The sequence below is a fragment of the Sphaeramia orbicularis genome, chromosome 14, assembly GCF_902148855.1.
Source record: "Sphaeramia orbicularis chromosome 14, fSphaOr1.1, whole genome shotgun sequence".
Classification (NCBI taxonomy): domain Eukaryota; kingdom Metazoa; phylum Chordata; class Actinopteri; order Kurtiformes; family Apogonidae; genus Sphaeramia; species Sphaeramia orbicularis.
In genome coordinates this window covers 41,489,823-41,508,934 of record NC_043970.1, presented here as the reverse complement: position 1 = coordinate 41,508,934, position 19,112 = coordinate 41,489,823, and the positions used below count along the sequence as shown (strand labels likewise).

General features: G+C 37.6%; 1 protein-coding gene across 9 annotated transcripts in view; it reads left to right on the top strand.

Moving 5' to 3' along the window:
* bbx (BBX high mobility group box domain containing) overlaps nt 1–19,112 on the top strand; it is a 33,227-nt gene that overhangs the window by 9,602 nt on the left and 4,513 nt on the right. For 3 of the 9 annotated variants that reach the window (XM_030154132.1, XM_030154129.1, XM_030154130.1), the window contains exons 3-15: nt 5,270–5,441; nt 5,561–5,818; nt 6,638–6,842; nt 6,931–6,998; nt 8,115–8,189; nt 8,540–8,620; nt 9,036–9,101; nt 11,847–12,708; nt 12,801–12,933; nt 14,049–14,200; nt 14,392–14,481; nt 14,883–15,077; nt 16,789–16,981. In XM_030154132.1, the coding sequence (XP_030009992.1) occupies nt 5,283–5,441; nt 5,561–5,818; nt 6,638–6,842; nt 6,931–6,998; nt 8,115–8,189; nt 8,540–8,620; nt 9,036–9,101; nt 11,847–12,708; nt 12,801–12,933; nt 14,049–14,200; nt 14,392–14,481; nt 14,883–15,077; nt 16,789–16,981 (2,537 nt within the window). In that variant the 5' untranslated portion in view covers nt 5,270–5,282. The remainder of the gene's footprint in view (nt 1–5,269; nt 5,442–5,560; nt 5,819–6,637; nt 6,843–6,930; nt 6,999–8,114; nt 8,190–8,539; nt 8,621–9,035; nt 9,102–11,846; nt 12,709–12,800; nt 12,934–14,048; nt 14,201–14,391; nt 14,482–14,882; nt 15,078–16,788; nt 16,982–19,112) is intronic. The other 6 variants (XM_030154133.1, XM_030154136.1, XM_030154135.1 and 3 more) reach the window with 6 other exon arrangements.

Here is a 19,112-nt window from a genome sequence, read left to right as displayed (position 1 = left end):
ATTGGATGTTAATTATGCCTCTTAGATTTCAGAGCAAGTAATGAAGACTTGAAAAAGTAAAACTTCTATAGCATGGGTGTCAAACTCATTTTAGTTCAGAGGCCACATTCAGCCCAATTTGATCTCAAGTGGGCCGGACCAGTAAAATGATAACTGTGAAAAAAGTAAAATCATATTATGATCATATTTACATCTACAAAGTTTCCTTAAAAATCTGAATAACATGAACAACTTGAGTTATCTTAAGAAAAACAAGTGCAATTTTAACAATATTATGCCTCAGTTTATCATTTACACATGTGTATTACGATTGCACAAAAGATTTAGTAACAGACAGAATATTGGTAAAATTGCATTTACTTTTCTTAAGACATTTCCGTTTGTTCATATTTGTTCAGGTTATTCACATTTTTTTGGAAAAATATAGTTTGGTAATGTAAACATTTTCACGTAATTTTACTTTTTTATGCACAAAAAATAAAGAGAAAATTTGGGTTTGTCATTATGTATAGGTTATTATAATATTTTACTGGTCTGACCCACTTGGAATCTAATTGGACCATATGTGTCTGTATGTGGAACCTGAATTAAAATGATTTTGACACCACTGATTGTTAATATCTTTAGTGTAATTTTTGCTTTTCTTAAATTCATCCCGCAGGCCAGATTGGACCCTTTGGCGGGCTGGATTTGGCCCCCGGGCCGCATGTTTGACACCTGTGCTCTTTAGTAATTATTGATTTTATGCAACTTTGTTCTGATTATCTTCTGTTTAAATTGGAAACGACACAGTAATAAAAATGTATGTTGATAACAAATGATAAGTTTGGACATTTTAATGAAGGGAAAGATACAATAAATGTAAATAACTTTACAAAGAACCATGCAAAAACTTTAAAAACACCTACATGTGTGGATTCTGTTTGGATAAAGTACTTGTTTGTACTAAAGTAGTCATGTAGTAGAAAAACCCAGTGCTGGCTTATTCATAGATTTGCTGCTTCTATTGTTGTCAGTATCAGAGTTTGCATTCAGTGCACTTTGTAAACTCCAATACTTCCATCATTTTTACACCGTTTGAGCACTGATGGATGAAATACTGCCTTCATGTTACACCATTTTGTATTCAGAAATCTATATTGTAACGGCTATAAAAGTAGTTAAAACCCATAGCTTGTTTTTTCCCTTATGTTCCTGTGTTTAAATACATAGTAGTACATCTGTTGTTTCATTGATAGTAGGAACATTTTAGGCTTCAGGTCTTATCAGGGTGCTTGTCAAAGATTTTAATTAATATAAATATTAATAGTTAACAAATGTATCAAAATATTGTGTTAATTTTTTGGCAACATTATCTAGCCCTTGGTATTTTTCTTGTTATTATGTCTATTAAAAACTTAATTCTTATTGTCTTATAGTGATATGAAAGTAGACTAAACCTAAAGGAGCTAAAGTACTGCCATAATATTGAGTATAACAGTTTCTATGTGACATCAAATAACATTCTGAAGAAAACAGCAAGTCCACTAATGACAAAATAAATCAACTATATGCTCTTTAATTCACTTGACATAAGTATTGAGTATTTTTCCTGCAGCCATTGGAACATCTTGACTGACTATGTTTCTGTTTTCTTCAGAGGAAACTTTCTGCAGAAAGCACAGAGTCCATTATTAATCTTATGCTAACCGATTACAGAGAAGCGCTTGTTGCTTACTGCTAAAAGGCAGCACGGTTTTGTAAAGTGGCAGAAGTTTTTTTTCTCACACTTTGTTGGATTCAGTTTATTACTCATGACATCTTTTTGCTGCTTGACCTTTTTTTTATGAAGTTTTGTTTTAGTTTTCAGTTTGATCATTGTAACAAGAAAGGAACTAATGATTATCAGTGACAGGAAGGTGAAAAACATTGAAAAGTAGGAAATGAAATTATGTGTGTGTTTCTTCTGCTAGATATCCTGAACATAACTTTATGGCAATGGCTCCTGCCACAGTACTGTAGCACGAAATATCGGTTTGCCTTTTGCCACAGAGCCAATCAAATGTTAGCATTTGTACTAGAGCCAATCATGGATACTGTTACATGAACTCATTAGCCTCTTTTTGCCACAGTACTGTGGTGATATATGGCATATACTTCAATGCATTCTTTTGTGCATTTTGCTACCACAGTGCTGTGGTAATTGATGAAAGGAAATGACAAATTAGTGATAGTATATAGCATAGAATAGGAATTATTGTTCTAAATGCTCTATATGTTGTTTTATGGTGTTCTTTGCTCTGTGCAGTCTGTGAGATTGAGGCTGGAGAAGGTGGGCAGAGCTACATGTTAGATGCGGTAGTGCGGTGTGCCCCCGCCCCCTTTGTTTTAAAATCTGCAGAAAAAAATGCTACTTTGACTGAGAATGGAACCCAAGTTTTCCATGTTGCAGCCTGAAACGTTACCGACTGAGCTAAATCTCTGCTGTTTTTATGTCTGACCTATTTGCCATCTGATTGCCTTGGTACTTTTCGGGATGTAACAAGTTACCAGTATAGACATGATATAATGAGGGCACTGATTGGCTCTGTGATAATAGACAAACTGATATTTCATGCCACAGTACTGTGTCAGTAGCCACTTTGTAACTTTATTTGTGTCCTCATTTTTATTTACGGTATATTTATCGTCTCAGAAAAATGCAGTTTGCTGTGTGCCAGTCAGATCTGATGAGGTCCTTAACACAGGACTATGTGAATTTTTTTCTTGTCGTTTTGTTATTTTCAGGTAAAGTAGGTAATGACTTAGGTTAATAACCTGTGACAAATATTTTATATTTGCACCTACAGATAATAATATAATTTTTATATTAATGAATTTAACAGAACTTGATAAAAGGAGTCATTATTATATCTGTGCTGGAGCTTTAGCAGTATGCCCTTTTAAAAACAAATGTATCTATACATGAGAATACTAACAAAAACCCATAAAATTATTTGATAAACTTCATTTAACTTGACCTCCATCCCGATTGTCCCCCTTATCTCTACCCCTCTGTTTTCTGCCCTCCTATGTTCAGTAGGGTCCCATTTTCTAACCCATAGACTATAATTATTGGTTAGTTATTATTCTTTAGGTACATGCTGTCTGACTGACTCGGTAAAAATGCCACACTTCATCAGGCTTTGCCTAATTGTTACCTAATAAAACCACAACTACGGTCGTGGTGTCTGACAGGAAAAACACGTTTTGATAAATAAACCGAAATTCTGAAAGTACAATTTTGCAGGTGAGTCAATGAAAACCCAAAACTAAATGGATCAACACTTTAAGACCTTATTAATGGAGCAAATATTTAAAGATGGACAAGAACACTTATTCCAGATAAAATGGATGAAAATGGAATGAGTCTTGCAAAAAATTATTGACCTAGTACTTTCAGAGAGAACTTCAGTGTAAGTCTATGGGGGCCAGGGATTTTCTGAGCCAACTCCTGCATCCATCAGTGGTTTTACAACTTTAAGATACTTCCACATTTTCTGTATTTTGGAGCCAAGGCCCTTGGTCCTTTGGTGGTACTCACCTTATCCCTGCAAACTGAGTAGTAGAAGACAGTTCCCAGAAAGCTTTACTGGCAGCAGTGCACAGAAAGAAGCTAATAAATGTCAATATCTTGGCAACTAAGAAGAAAACGATTAGAATCTCTTGGAAAATGAAATTAAGTCATAATAACAAACATTTAAGAAAAATTGGCATTCATAATGTTCACAAGAAAGCCTCCTGTTAATGAGCACACTATAGTTATTGCAGTACTCTGTGTACGAAGCTTCAAAAATAATCTGCAGCAAATCAGACAACACTTTCCTACTCATCTGACTAAAGTGCGAGACAGAGATTTCTCTGGGCAGGACCATGCTGAAATAGCTGATGTCCAAACATGCTCCCTGACTTTTGTAAACGGATTAATCTGTCTTGTTTCATCTTTTAAACATGGTCAGATTTGTCATTTATTGGAGGTGTGAATCTTCACTAGACTCATGATTGGATTCAGTTAAGATCTACCTACATTTCAGTGTATTGTGTTCTTAGTTTTCTGTATTACCGTACACGACTCACACCCTGAATGTTATTTCAAGACGATTTATGGGAGAAAATTAGTGTGGGAAATTAAGGCTAATGAAATGATGGTCAATGGGGGAATATTTTGGCTTCCTCACCTGCTCCCTTAACTCAGTTTGTATTAATCTAAATATAGTCAGTAGGAGACAGAACAAGCCTTCTAGCTTTACATGAAGCCAAATTTTAAGGTGTCAAGGAGCCTTTATTTATGATTTTTGTACATGTCAGTATGGAATATGAACCTTGTACCCTAAATATAGTGTGCATTTTTTCATATTAGTGTTTTGTCTTGAATACAGAGAAGTAAGATTCAGTCTGCTATTTATTTTACATAATTATCCATCAGTACATTTCTGTCTGTCATCAAAATTCATGAAAAAATAATACTTTTAGTATGTTTTGAATATGGAAGTCAGACTTTTAAGATAGTTCTATTAGGTTTAGAATTTCTCGTGTATTTCCTCTTTTCCCCTCCTTTGCAGTTTTACATAACTGTACACTGTTTACAGTATCAGGAGAGGCGTGTTTTATGTTTTACTGTTGAAGAAACTATTTTTGCCTGGTTACCTTTTCTTTTATTTGGTAGTAACATATCTTAAAGGCTTTGTAATATCTTTGAACTGCATTGTTTCTTGAAATATAATAGAGTAATCTACATTGGAGAACATAAGAAGCAATATTTTGATAATGAAAGTAATAGGTATAGCTTTAATTATAGCTAAGGTTAATGTTATTTTTTCATTACATTTCATTTTATGTACAAAGTTGTCATTGTATAAATACGACAGCCTCAGTCCATGTCTAAATATAATTTCATTCTTTCTGTATTCCATCTAGTAGGCCTAAGTGGTTTGTAGTATCTTTCTTCGAAATTTACACAACATTTTACTCAAAATATTTGTTTTAAATTATTACTTTACTTTGTATTTAATGACTGCCATTATTCTTATGGCTATTCTTATAGTTTTATGGTTTTACGATTCACTTTTTATTGTTGATATTGGCTTTGTCTTTCTTGTTCTTTATCTTACAGATTACGCCTTCACGTTGACTAATAAAGATTAAATGAGCAGATTGTAGAGGAGTACTTTGCTGTAGAAATCATTTTCACCACAGAGACTTAGTTTTTGTCCCGAGGCAGCCTCTCAGTTTGCTTTCGTTTGATTTGTAGGTGCGGTAGTACCATGAAGGGTGGAGGAAGGGGAAAGGAGCCACCAGTTGCGGGAGAGGTCGCAGGCAAGCGCCCAAAACGCAAATGCCTGCAGTGGCACCCACTTCTCTCCAAAAAAGCTCTGGATTTCTCTGAGGAGGAAGAAGAGGAAGATGAAGAGGAGCTGGAGAAGGTGAGTATATCATTTACTCACATTGGTTTGAACTGAAGAGCGCATCAGTCAGTTTATCACAGAAATGGGACAAACATCGTGCATTGTTGCATCTGAGGAATTTCTGAATTTGTCGTCAGCAGCCGCTGCTGTGCGACCAGGACCAGGGGTCTCAGGTGCAATGTGGAAGCACAACAGAGGAAGTGGAGGAGGATTCCACTGAACAGCGGGCTCGGCGGCCAATGAATGCCTTCCTCCTCTTCTGCAAGCGCCACCGCTCGCTGGTGCGGCAGGAACACCCTCGCCTGGATAACCGAGGGGCCACTAAGATCCTGGCTGACTGGTGGGCAGTGCTGGAGCCCAAGGAGAAACAGAAGTACACTGACATGGCCAAGGAGGTGAGAACTCCTCACTTTGTAACACAGAGACACACATATGGCTTGATTTTGTTTCTTTTGCTGTATGTGGGGCTTTGTCTTAAAACTTAACAGGTTGCTAAAGGATGAATTGCTGGTATAATTTAAAGAGATGTTTTGGTTTGATCTTGCAGAAATAATTGCGCTCAGGTCATATTACACTGGCACTTCAGAATTTCCATGGGTCCTTAAAAATCTGTCAAAACTCATCAAAATCCATTCATTTGAATTCTGGGCCTTAAAATGTCTTCAATAGGATTTTGACTGGTCTTAAACATTGATTGGATTTAATGCCAGAATGAATTTGACTCTCGCTATTTGCTTGAATCAACAGCTTTGAGAGCATAAGCAGCAGAACAGCATGGTCAAAATACTGTAAGCCTACCAGCAAACACTTGGCAATAGTCACTGTTATTCTAAAGTCACAGTGGAAACATCACCAGTGTGTGGCTTCAGCCCTTTGAGATCTTAAATTGCATCCATAATTGTCTTAAAAAGATGTTAAGAACTCTCACATGAAACTTGTTGAGCCTTGCAGAAACCTGATACTCAGAACTTAGACAGATGAGGGTTTAGGTTTGTTTACTTGTTATTCCTAAAACAAAAATTAAATTTGTCACCTTTTAGTAATATTTGTGGCAGCTGCTTAGAAACCACATGAGAATGAGAAATGTGTTAGTTTTAAAATGTACAGAAGGTGTTGTTATCAGATGTGTTTTATTCCTCAGTTCTGCTAGTTTGTCCTTGAGGTTGTAGGGTTTTTCTCCTAACCAAATCTGCTCTGCATTTTTTTTTTTTCAGTACAAAGATGCCTTTATGAAGGCAAACCCGGGCTACAAGTGGTGTCCCACCACCAGCAAACCGGTAAAAAGCCCATCCTGTCAGCCAGTCAGCAACCCTCGCAAAAAAGTTTGGTCCTTCACTTCCAACCCATCCAAGGACTCGACCACTGCCAAAAAAGTGCCCAAACCTGACAACATGCCGCAGTTAAACTTTGCTATGGCAGGTGTGTATTAGCACATTCATGATTGTTTGACATTTCATGTGATAAAGTGTACAAATGTTTTTATACACTTTCTGTCATTTACTGTCAGATCCTACAAAGATGGGAGGCCTGAGCATGCTGCTGTTGGCTGGAGAACATGCCCTCACAAACAGAGAGGTGGGTTCATCTGTGCATCAGTGTAATACAATGGCTGTCCATTAGGGGGCCTCGTTTGACCGAGATTAGTTTTGTTTCAACCGGGGTGTCAAACTTATTTTAGTTCAGGGGCCACGTTCAGCCCAACATGATCTCAAGTGGGCCGGACCAGTAAAACAATAGCATAATAACCTGTAAATTTTGACATCTCTAAATTTGTCTCTTTGTTTTAGTGCAAAAAAGTAAAATTACATTAACGAATTATCCTTTCACAAAACAGTAACATGAACAACCTGAAATATATTATTTTTTTTATATATATACTTTATTTTTGACAGATTTCACATTCTTTAGCAAACAAATGATAAGACAAAATTGCAAAGACACAAGAGGAGCATCTACAAGCGCTTACAGGGAAGTATCAAAACTTAAAGTACAACGGAAACGAAGTGGGTCAGTGAGTCACAATATTATCCCATTATGATAAGAGGGTTGAGTTAGCTTAGGTATTGTCCTGTTTCAGTCCATGTCATATCATTCAGATACAGTCTAATGTTGCATCAAATCATGTTCACATGTGCGGAATGGGTCCTCTGTGACATCACTTTGCAAACATTGAAATAGCATAGAATGAGCACCTGTATCTGTCTGCTGGGACTGGCTGCTGTATTTCAACATTCATTCAAGAGTTTCATACATTTGCTATTACATGTATTTGAGGACACACATCCACCTTCAAATCTACAAAGAACAACCTGAAATTTTTAAAGACAAATAAGTGCAGTTTTAACAATATTATGCCTCAGCTTGTGGTTTACACATGTGTATTACAACTTATCGATCACAGTGGATCTACAAATACACAAAACATTTATTAAGAGGCATCTGGAATGGAAAAATACAGTATTAACTTCATGATTAAAACAACTTGTAAAGACTCAGTGACACCCCTGGCTGTTCATATCTTCTGTGTATTTTTTGCGCTTCACAAATTCATCCCATGGGGCCGATTGAACCCTTTGGCCGGCCGGTTTTGGCCCGTGGGCCAGCTGCTTGACACCCATGGTCTAAACAGAAAGTGTAATGTTTGCTTTTGGATGAACAGTCAGATAATGTAATAGCATGTTCTGTTCTTAGATCCCTTCCAGCACTAAACCTAGTTTACCTGACACAGCCAGTGAAGGGAACTCCTTTCCAGGGGACAAGGAAGAGGTACTTTCTGACTCTATTTTTCAATTCTTTCTCCCAAAGTTCTGTTCTTTTCTGTCTGCACTTACTGTATACATCAGAAACTTGAGATTGTGTTGAGTCACCTAGAAATGGGTCACTGAAGTGTTTTACTTAAGGTAAAAAAAATCATGTAGTGAGACAGTAAATACATCATTGTTATTAATAGAATGATGCACAACCCCTGGAAGCGTGCAATGTACTAGCTTTGAAGACACAAAGATGGATGTTGTAATACTGAATGACTTAATCTAGTTTTTGTTTTTTCAGCGGATTAATACAAAATTTTAATATATAGCCTGACATATTTTATCTCACCTGAAATTCATTTACAGATATTGTCTGGGACAATACCGAAGAGAGTGCCTGACAATACTAAAATCAGGGTCAAGTCTGCCCTTTCTCCACTGGCAGAGGTATGAATAAATGAGCTACTTCTTCTCATTGTTGGGACTACATCTATCCAAACTCTGCAATGTTTGTGGTTTATTTTTGTTTGTCATAGAATTAAGATGCACAAAATGCTCCAGTTTTTAAACTATTCACCTATTCACCTGTTTTTTTAAGATAGCAAGGTTACAGATATTTACTCATTGCATTGTGTGGTTTAAATCCAACTGCACTGTTCAAGAACCAATGTATTCCACTCTGTTAGACAAGGTAACAGTAACTATTCATGAGTTTCTTCTGAAAGGCACCACTATTTAACAGAAAGGTGTAATTTTAAAATGAAAGAGCTTCACACACATGCTTCTGTATCTGCAGCAAGCTAAGCAGTGTGATCTTATAAAAACCTACAAGGTGACAAATGAAGTTACTCTATGTCCACAGTCATCTTTGTCTGCGGCACCAGAAGGAAGACCATGCAGACAGTCCGCTCTCTTCCAGCTTGCTGAGGTAATGTATTTACAGGATACACTTCACCATCAGTTCATAAGCGGTGAGGATTTTTAAGTATGACAAAATGATAAACCATTTATCTTGAGAATAAACTGATTTTCTTTCTCTGGTGTGGAAAGGGCAGTGCCATTCAAAGCTCAAACAGTTTGGTATTTATTAAAACAGGACAAAGACTAAAAAGAAAGAAAAAGAGTGCTTAAATAAGAAGTTACCTCTCAAGGCTGACTTTTTACAGTTGACTTTATGCTCCCCCACCCACTCTCTCTCTCTGTTTGTCTTTGTTCTTCTGGTTCAGAGCTACAGTCCTGGTAGTTTCCTGATTAACATTGTTGTCCGCAATGAATGAAACAATAAGACCTACACGGTGGCATTCTGCTCTCTTTCAGAACATGTTTAGTGAGTGCTCAACATGAGAGTTTTTGTTGACCATAAACTGTTTCAGAAAGACATCACTGTAAGTCTGATCAATATGTGATATTGATCTTAACCTGCTCATTGTCAAGTTTTCTTCAACACACCCTGAGTCTGTGATTCTGCTCCTGTCTGACATATTGCTAAGTTTCTTCAATCAAACAGAAGATATGACAGAGAAAATTCATTCATGTACAATTTATCAGATGGTGATCACATTCAGGTTAACAGTCTCTTGTTTTAATATTCATTTGTTAACTTACTACCAGCAGTAGCACTGACATGAGCTACTGTATTGAGTCTAAACTGCGATCTTTGGCCTCACATTCACACATTGCAAATAGCAGCTCAGAATAGTATCTCTGTGTTTTTGGTGGTTTATTGTGAGTTGATCTTTTTTAAAAATCACGACGTTATTCATATTCAGACAGATATCAGTGGTTCACCTGCACTGACACTTATAGACTGGGAATCTCCAGTTAAATAAATTAAATAGATGCTATACATGCTGCTAATATGCATGAATTTTGTGAGATTTGTAGACTTTAAGTAGGCACCTCTGTGAGTCTCTTAATAACACTGGCATGACATGGTGTCCTACGTAATCAATCTTAATAAATATTTTCATAGATATATTAACATTAAATATCAGGTCATAAATCATGCGTACTACTTCTTCTACTATTCATCCTCTGCTGTGGTAGACGTGCTGTTACTCCATCAGTGCAACTATCCTTGCGTATTTAGGCTTCCTGATGTTCTGCTTGATGTTTACAGTGTGCAGTCCATGTTATGTTATCTTTTTCACATAGACTGTTTAGCTTTTGTTGTCAAAAACAGAACAGTTAGTCTCTGCTACAAGATCAGCTGGTCATTTCTCATGAGGATCCTCTTTATCAGCATTTTGGGAGTGTTTTTGGAAATTTTTGGAGTGTGTGAATGATCTGATCTTGTGAAGAATTAATTCTTAGTGTGTTTAATTATCACCAAAGGGCTGAGCAAAGCTGCTAGCCTTGTGTTCGTTTTGCAAGATTATCACTCCCTGGACCTGATCAGTCTCACTCACACACACTATTTCTTTCACCATCCAGACAGCACATGATAAACATATCAATTTCACATGAGATATGAACTTTTAAAAGAAAATCTTCTCTCGCTGTCCTGAATTCTACATGTTTTACATTTGAGCTATTGGCATGAATTCAATGCTTAGTACTTCACTTTTTGCCTTGTTCTATATTTAGCTTTGATTATATTGTTATTCTGAGAGGAAAAACACTCCCTCACCTCCTGTAGACTCGACTCACTGGCTGTTAAAAATCTCCCTCCATTGGTTGCTGTTAAAATTCAAGCAGAAATACTTCTACTGCTCTAATGCTCCATGATATTTTGGCAAAAAAACAGTGTCATATCATCTACGTTTAATTATTCTTCTGATTTGGACAGCTCTGCAGAGTGAGATAGTTATGTGTGTATTACAAATTATAGTGGTCTTCCTTTGATTTCTGTCTCGTGGAGTTAATCATATACCATAGTTGGTGTTTAATAGAATAGAATAGAATAGAATAGAATAGAATGGATTAGCCTTCATTATCATTGTGTGTGCAATGAATTAGGAGTGCTACTCCAGTGCAACAATATAAAAAACCCAATACATCACAAAATAAGAATAGAATTAATATAAAAGTAAAAAAAAAAATAATATAACATTTTACAAAAAGTAAAATAAGAATAGAATTAAGAGTAGAATAAAACTAACAATTCACATAAAATATCAATATTAACAATATTAACAATATTAACACTATGTATATCTGTGAAAACAGTATGTAGATCTATGAAGTCAAGTTTATATAAAAATGAGCTTTTTCCTGGTTAAATAAAGGTTATAATAATAATGATAATAGCAATAATAATAATAATTCAATTCAATAATTGAATCCAAGTGTATATAAAAATAGTGCGGCCCTGTGTGTAGCTGGGATAGGCTCCAACCGCCACCGCCCCCCCCCTACACCACCACCATGAAGCTCGTGAGGATAAACCAGGTTCAGAAGATGAATGAATGAATGAATGAATCTAAATAGTGCATTTATGTTTGGATAAATATTGCACTGTTATTGCAAGAACAGGATTTTGTATGACCTGCAGAGGATTATTGCACAACTTATTGCACATAATTCATATAATACAGGGTATTGCATATTTTTGGAAGTGATTGCATGAGGATACATTGAAGGAAGTGATTGTACAGGATCCACATTCAAGTCTGGTTAAATGCTCTTAGAAAGTGAAAGTTAAAAAGAATGTTTCTCTTGTGTGTGTGCTCAGATGTGTTTAGCCTCTGAAGCCGGGAAGATGGACACAGTCGTCTCTCAGCCAGAGGACAGCTGCTCTACAGCCTCCCTCCAGCAAACCACAGTCAAGGCAGAGACCAAGGAGGAGAACGCAAACACTGACGACAGCCCTCCCTCCTCGCACACACTGGCTCACCTACCTTCGCTCTCCTCTTGTACTTCTACCTCCACTGATGCCATTCCCCCACAACTTAACAGCCAAAACGCACGTGTCAAAAAGAAGAGCAAGAAAAAAGATCCGACTAAGTCTAATGATTCCGAGGAGCTGGCTTGCTCACCAAATAAGATCATGAAAAAGTGTAATCATGCAGAAATAGATACAGACAGTGTCTTCAGTACTATTGAGGCGGTGGCCAAAGGGGTCTGGAAGGAACCTGAGGAGAAAGCAAAGAAGAAGATGCAGAGCAGCCCTGGTGGCATTGGAAACTCTGGTTTACCCAAAAAGAAGAGCAAGCCCAAAGTGAAGACCTCTGTCAAAGAACCTGAACCTGAAGAGGAAATGGAAGAAGGCACTGGGCAGTGTGGTCAACAAAACTCCTCTGATGTGGAAATGAAGGAAGAAATGACCGAGGCTAGCCCTAAGTCCGAGGCAGAAGAAACAAGTATAGGAAGCACAGAGATTCAGGAGTGTATGGCTGAACCTCCTCAGTCCCCCAGTTACCCCTCACCTACTAAACTCAAAGAGGAGGACAAGGGGAAGGAGAGGCTGAGCGAGGTGGAGTCCATCACAGAGAGCCGGGGGTCCAGGAAATCAGAGAGGAGCTGCAAAGGAGCCTTGTACAAAACGCTGGTCTCTGAGGGAATGCTCACTTCTCTGAGAGCCAACATCGACCGAGGTATTCAACCTGATTCAAATGATTAAGAGTGCGAACATAATGTAGTGGAATATAATGTAATGTGCCTGAATCTGTGTGTTTGTCGTCTGTAGGTAAAAGAGGTGCTTTACGTGCTTCGGATCATGACGCGACCTGGAGTGATGACAGCTGGGCAGTTTCTCAGATGGGACCTAATAACCCCAAGAAGCTGAAAAAGTCCAAGTCCAAAGACGAGTCTTCGCAAGGGTTTGTCATGCTCCTCTAACATCTACCTTCATAATTATAGGACTGGATACAGGGATTTTCCAGAATTATTTTATGTACATTTCCCATATTGGATAATGCAATAGTGTTGATATATCATGGTTATTTATTATGTTTTTATTTAGGTTAAGTTCTATTTTTTCAGTATTATTGTTTACAGTTGTCAAAGTTAAGCTGAGTACACTCTTAATGATGAGCACAAACCTAACAAATGTCAATTTGTTGCTGGAAAATCTTGCATCAAAGAATACAACAACCAGCAAGTTATTTGCATTGTGATGTGAGCTGACAATAAAATACACAAATAGAGGGAGTGTAGAATTTGGGAGAGATCCTGGATTGACAGTTATGCTCAATGTGGATTATGTAGTCTACAAATGAAAAAAGGTATGGCTAATTTTAGGTAAAATTATTGGTCTTTGAAATGAAACCTAATGTAGATGTACTTGTGTGGTGTATCTCTAATGTACTGGTAAAGTGGTTCTTTCTCTTGCCACAGTTCAGTAATTTTTAGTCCCAACGGCCCGAAAGATCCGATGGACTATTGGTATCAGTATGCATACAAGCATAAAAGACCAATGGAACTTGTCATCGATGGCAACAGATCTCATATTAACCTTTACACTCCCATGCGCATAAGACTTTTATTTTGCTCAATTCAAATTAGCGTTGTTCACTAAAGAATGAAAACTGACCCAGTACACTGGTGTCAATCAAGGGAGAATTACATGATCAATTAACACATATGGCCAGATTTTCAAAATGTCTTTGCATTTTGGTGTTATGTTTTTTCTGAGAGTCACCTTTTTTCTGATACACCTTGTACATTTTTTTCTTTTTCTGTTGTATTGATAGTTTCTTTCCAGCTATTTTTTACCATACTTATTTATCATTATATTTATACTAAACTGATCTAAAGACTTGAATTCTTACATAATCCAAATTACATTATTTTATGTGCAACTGGAAAAGCCTTTGGTCTGACCAGGCTAATCAGACATTGCATGAAAATAACATTCAGGGTCAGACTGGTCAACGCAACATTCATTGGTATGTTAAAATGTTTGTGGCTTGATGATGACTGTTCTTCCTTTCAGCCTGGGGAAACTCGAGGAGGAGTTTGAGAAGAAGTTTAACAGCCTGCCACAGTACAGCCCCATGACGTTTGACAAGAAGGGCACAGCCATCGCAAAGAAGAAGAAAGCTGACAGCCCTGCAGCCCAGGAGGACATGTCTAAAACTGGCAAAGGTGATAACAAAACATACCCAGGATTCTTTTCTTCTGATTACATATACTAACTGTTGCTTATTATCCTTTCATCTCATCCACATTCACTCTGCACATCTTTGTAGACTCATGTTTTTCCGCTCTTGTGTTATTCAGGACTCCATAACATGGCATTTCCATTCTCTTTTTTTTCTTTGTTTTTGCTATATCAGGGTCATCTCCATCTCAGAAAAAGACTTCATTCCACAAGATTGTTAGGAAGCACAAACACAAAAAGGAGAAACCAGGTGCAGTGGACAAAGGTGAACCAGAGTGTTTGTGCATTGTATTGCAGGGATGTGAACATTAGAGTGTTTGTGAACAGAGACCATTGAACAATGAGGAGTTATTTTCAGTGCTCTTCAGTAAAGCTGCACAATTAATCAAGATGCAGTCACAATCACAATGTCAGACTGTGCAAATAAAGGTAAAGTGTGAGTAGTGATTTTAATGTTTTTTTCTTTTGTATTACTTGTTTAATAATCAGTGATGTAGACTCAGTTCACCAAGAGTCTGCTCTCCAACCCAAAGATCCAATTAACAATTCAAAACAAATTGAATGATAGAAAAAATTACATGAAGTGTGAAGTTTTTTTCATTTTGTAAATCATCTCTGTTTAAGAGTCATTGAAGAGCATTATCGTGATGACTGTTTTCTCCACAGCGGTGGTACAAAGTGACTCCATGCTGGACTCAGCTTCAAAAGCCAAATCTTGTGCCCCTATTGCCACGATGTGCCCCGACATCCAGGGCACCGCTAGTATGGAGATGTTAGTTGGTAGCCAGAAGAGGAAGGCTAGGAAGACCAAGATCACACACTTGGTGCGCACAGCTGACGGCAGTGTGTCTCCAGCTGAGGGTGAGTGGACATATACCCCCTTTCCACCAAAAAGAACCTGGTGCTAGTTCAGTGCTGGTGCTAGAACCGGTTTGCTTTTCCATAGGCCAAGAGCCAAGCGGAGCAAACTCAGACCCACATCATTACATTAGCGTCAAACGTGTGTAGTCTTTCTTTAACTTCTTCAGTTTGTTCAGAAGCTGAAGGGTAGTAGCAAAAGGGTCTGGTCGTAGCCGGCAGCAGCCATCTCTCTGTATTTTTTCAAACACCGGCTTTGTGCGAGAGGTTCCCTCCAATTTGTCTTGGACTTCAGATGAAGCCCCCTGTCCCTGAAAGCACTGGGTGTCCTCCTCAGTCCACTGCTGCTTGTTTTTAGCGTCCATTTTCACTGTTCCTGTTTTGGTCTGTAACCCCGCCCACCGATGACGCAGGGGGAGACGCCATCAGTTCTTAGCTCTGGCCCCTGTTTAGCCCAGCTCGAAGTTGGTGCTTGCCTGGAACCTGTTTGGAACCATTTTGGAACCCGTTTGGCCGGTGCTTAGGCGGTGGAAAAACAAAGAACCAGTGCTAAGTCAGGCACTGGCTCCGAACCAGCCCTGGAACCTGTTTGGTGGAAAAGGGGTATTAGAGCTTCAGTGCTTCCTACTGTATCTGTGACATGAGTGGGGTGAGAGTTGTGGTGACTTTTTTGTGGTTAAGATGCAACATGCTTTTTGGTATGATGTTAACCAAAAATGTAAAATTAAAACATTTCACTACCAGGGTATTCATAATTTTGCACAGGCACAGACAGCTGCAGAGCATCTGTGTTACCATGATGACTAACTTTCACTTCTGCCTCCATGCACTGTTTAGCAGCTCTACTTTATCTCATGGATACACTATGTATATACAGAATCTGAGTACATTAGAACAGACCGGTGTCTCTCATTGTTTCAAACACATAGTCATGCTCTACACACATTTGCTGATTATCTGATAGTAGATTTCTCCGTGGGAAAAAAAGTTTCTCTTTTGTTTTTTCCAAAAATAAGCATTTACTCTACCAGGTTTGTTTACTGTTGTTGAGGATCTGCTCAAATCACTGTGAAACTAAATGTTGGTACTGACGATTTATAGCAAATAAATTTGACAAATAAACAACAAGCAACAGTAACATAACCTTTAACGTTTATACTGTGCTCATCTCATTGAATATGGTGGATTTTTCTGTTGCAGCTGTGGTTCTTGGGGTTTCAGAGGTTACTGATTCTGGGTCTGGTTCAGCTGTGTGTTTTGTGCGTAGGCGTGCACACACTAAATGTAGTCAGTGTAACCAAATAGTTAAGCAAGACTGCTCACCATAAAACTTCTAATTCATTACAAGACTTACAGCGGGACTCTGCAGTCTATGTCATTAACAGGAAACATTGATATTTGGCCTGTGTGGTGTTAGTCTCAAAGGGTGGGATAAAATCACCTCTGGCTAATGATTTTATGGAGTTTTCTGCTACATGGTGGAAGAGTGAAAATGATGTGTAATTGACAGCTTTTTTATACTTTTTCTTTTTCTCCTCTGTACTCCTCTGTACTTACCCTTTCTTATAAGTTGTAGCTTATTTGTGATTATTTGTAAATGAAGGCAACTGCAAGAAAGAGGTCACTTAAACAGCCCAGAAGTCAAGACGTCAACATTCATAAATAAAACCCAAATGAAGAACTATTACCTGATGTGTTTTTTTTTGTTTTGCAGAGGACAAAACTAGGGACCTGATCCAGGAACAGGATAAGAAGCCATTACCCCAACAGAATTTATGCAATGAAAAAGGGTGCTACAGTAATCCCAGAGCAGAGGAGGCAGAAAGGAGCACCGTACCACAAGAGCTGCCCGCTTTCTTCAGTTTGGCAGCACTCGCTGAGGTAGCAGCCATGGAAAACGTTCACAGGTAGAGACACAGTCTGGCTCATTGGACACTGTCTGAATAGAACAACAAAGTCTGATGGTCAAGTTTACCATAGTATCCAATACAGAATATCAATCAATATCAATCCTGATATTTTACAAAGATTACATTTTTATTTATAAGGTGCTTGAAATCCTTGAAAATGCCTGAATTTCAAAGTTATGTTTTCAAAGTTTGAAAAGCGCTTGAATTTTAGTTTAAGCGCTTGCAATTATAACTCGTGATGTGATTTATTTATTTATTTTTAATATTAACTCTGCCAGGTTAGATGCCAAGCTAAAGCTACTTACATAGAAGAGGTGATACATTTTGAAAAATAAAACTTTATGCCAAAAAAGAAAGTTAGTGGGTGCTCTCAGGTTGACTCTAGGTACTTTTTTATTTTAATCTTTGGCTCAGTGTGGGTGTGTCTGAAGAATGCCAAATGGCTTCCCTTTTTTTTTGGATAAAACTTTGTGTTCTCCTTTAATTTCTAAACTTTTTGCAATTATGAGACCTACTTTTAGATGTTTATAGCGTAATATAATGTACATCATCGTGATAAAAAGTGAAAAAAAAAACGTGATGTATATGTAATATGAATCTATGTATTCCTGTAGATTTGTACTTTACTCCAGTGAAAAGGTACTGTGCTGGAGCAATTTTAAAAGTGACCCTTAAAAGTGCTTGAAAAGTGCTTGAATTTGACCTTGAAAAATGTGTATTTCTGTCTTAGGGTTTATGAACAATTATTGCACAGTGTAGATATGAAAATACATTTTAATTTATCATTGCTGGAATGCACAAAGAAATTACAGACACTTACAGGCACCAATATTATACTTGACCATGATATGATATATGGTCAAATAATAGCTTCAGTTATAGAAGTTAAGTGCTTCGAGAGTTGGTGACGTTAATTGTCCACTTTAGTGCCATTAAAAAACAGAAGAAAAATGGGAGCACAAGTTAAACCTAAAACTGGTGAATGGAAAACAATTATTGTAATTATGCAATATCATAGCTCAAATAGTCATTATCTGGTGACTTTGCAGCAATTGTGACAGGCTTATTGCTGACTTTCCCTGTTGTAAATTGTCTTATCTGGTACATACTTTCGTTTTTAGAGGTGTTTCACTTTTTCAAAGTACCTCGACTACTTCTACCAAAACAAACACTGGTACGGAGAAGGAGGTGGAAGTAGATGTTTAGTGTACAGTTAATTATCTCCCAAAGTGCATCGTGTTATTGCACAAGAAAGGCCTAAAACATAGAAGTTAAGTACAGGGTGTCCATGAAGTCTCTTTACAGTTTAACAGATTTATTACAGAGGCAAATGAATAGACAAATCTATGGAAATTATTACAAAATGAAAAGTAGATATTGAAGTTTTTAAACTCATGTAATACACCTCTGTATGGACACCATTAGTTGCATAAAGTACATCAAGATGGTACTGGATTTTTTTTCTATGTTGGCTTTATCACAGCCTCATCAGTGGTGTAAGTGACATCGGTGATCTTTGGCTTCAGGTCGTTGATGTCCCATATCTTTGTTCAATACACGATATCTTTAACATAACCCCATACAAAGAAATCCAGGGCAGTGATATCTGGCGAAGGAGGTGAACCCAATGTGGTGGTGCACCATCTACCTGGAAAGTGATGGTTTGTTGAAGATCATCTAGTTGTGGTGCCTCATTCACTTAAAAGGTCAAAGGTCAACATTTGCAGTAATTGATCTCTCGTTGATGAAAAATGGACCCATGATTCAATTCTACATGATCCCACAATGTGATTAAAAACTTTGATAACCACTGAGTACATAGAACAAATCTGATTAACATATCGTGTCAGTTGCTTTTGTAATGTGTTTTTTAAGTTGTAAAGAGACTTTGTGGGCTCCCTGTATGAGTGTTATGTTTCCATTCCTGCTCGTAAACACCTGATAGTATCTCACTCTGAAGACAGATGTTAGTGGGTCGTTGTGTGCAGTGTGAACGGGGCATAACTTCTTATTAATTTTAAAAAGCAGGGTGCTTGCGCAGGTCTTGAAAGTCTTAAAAACTATGGAGTCTTTAAACGCTGGTATCTAGATCTTGAAAAGTGTGGAATTTTGTGTGAAAGTCTTAATA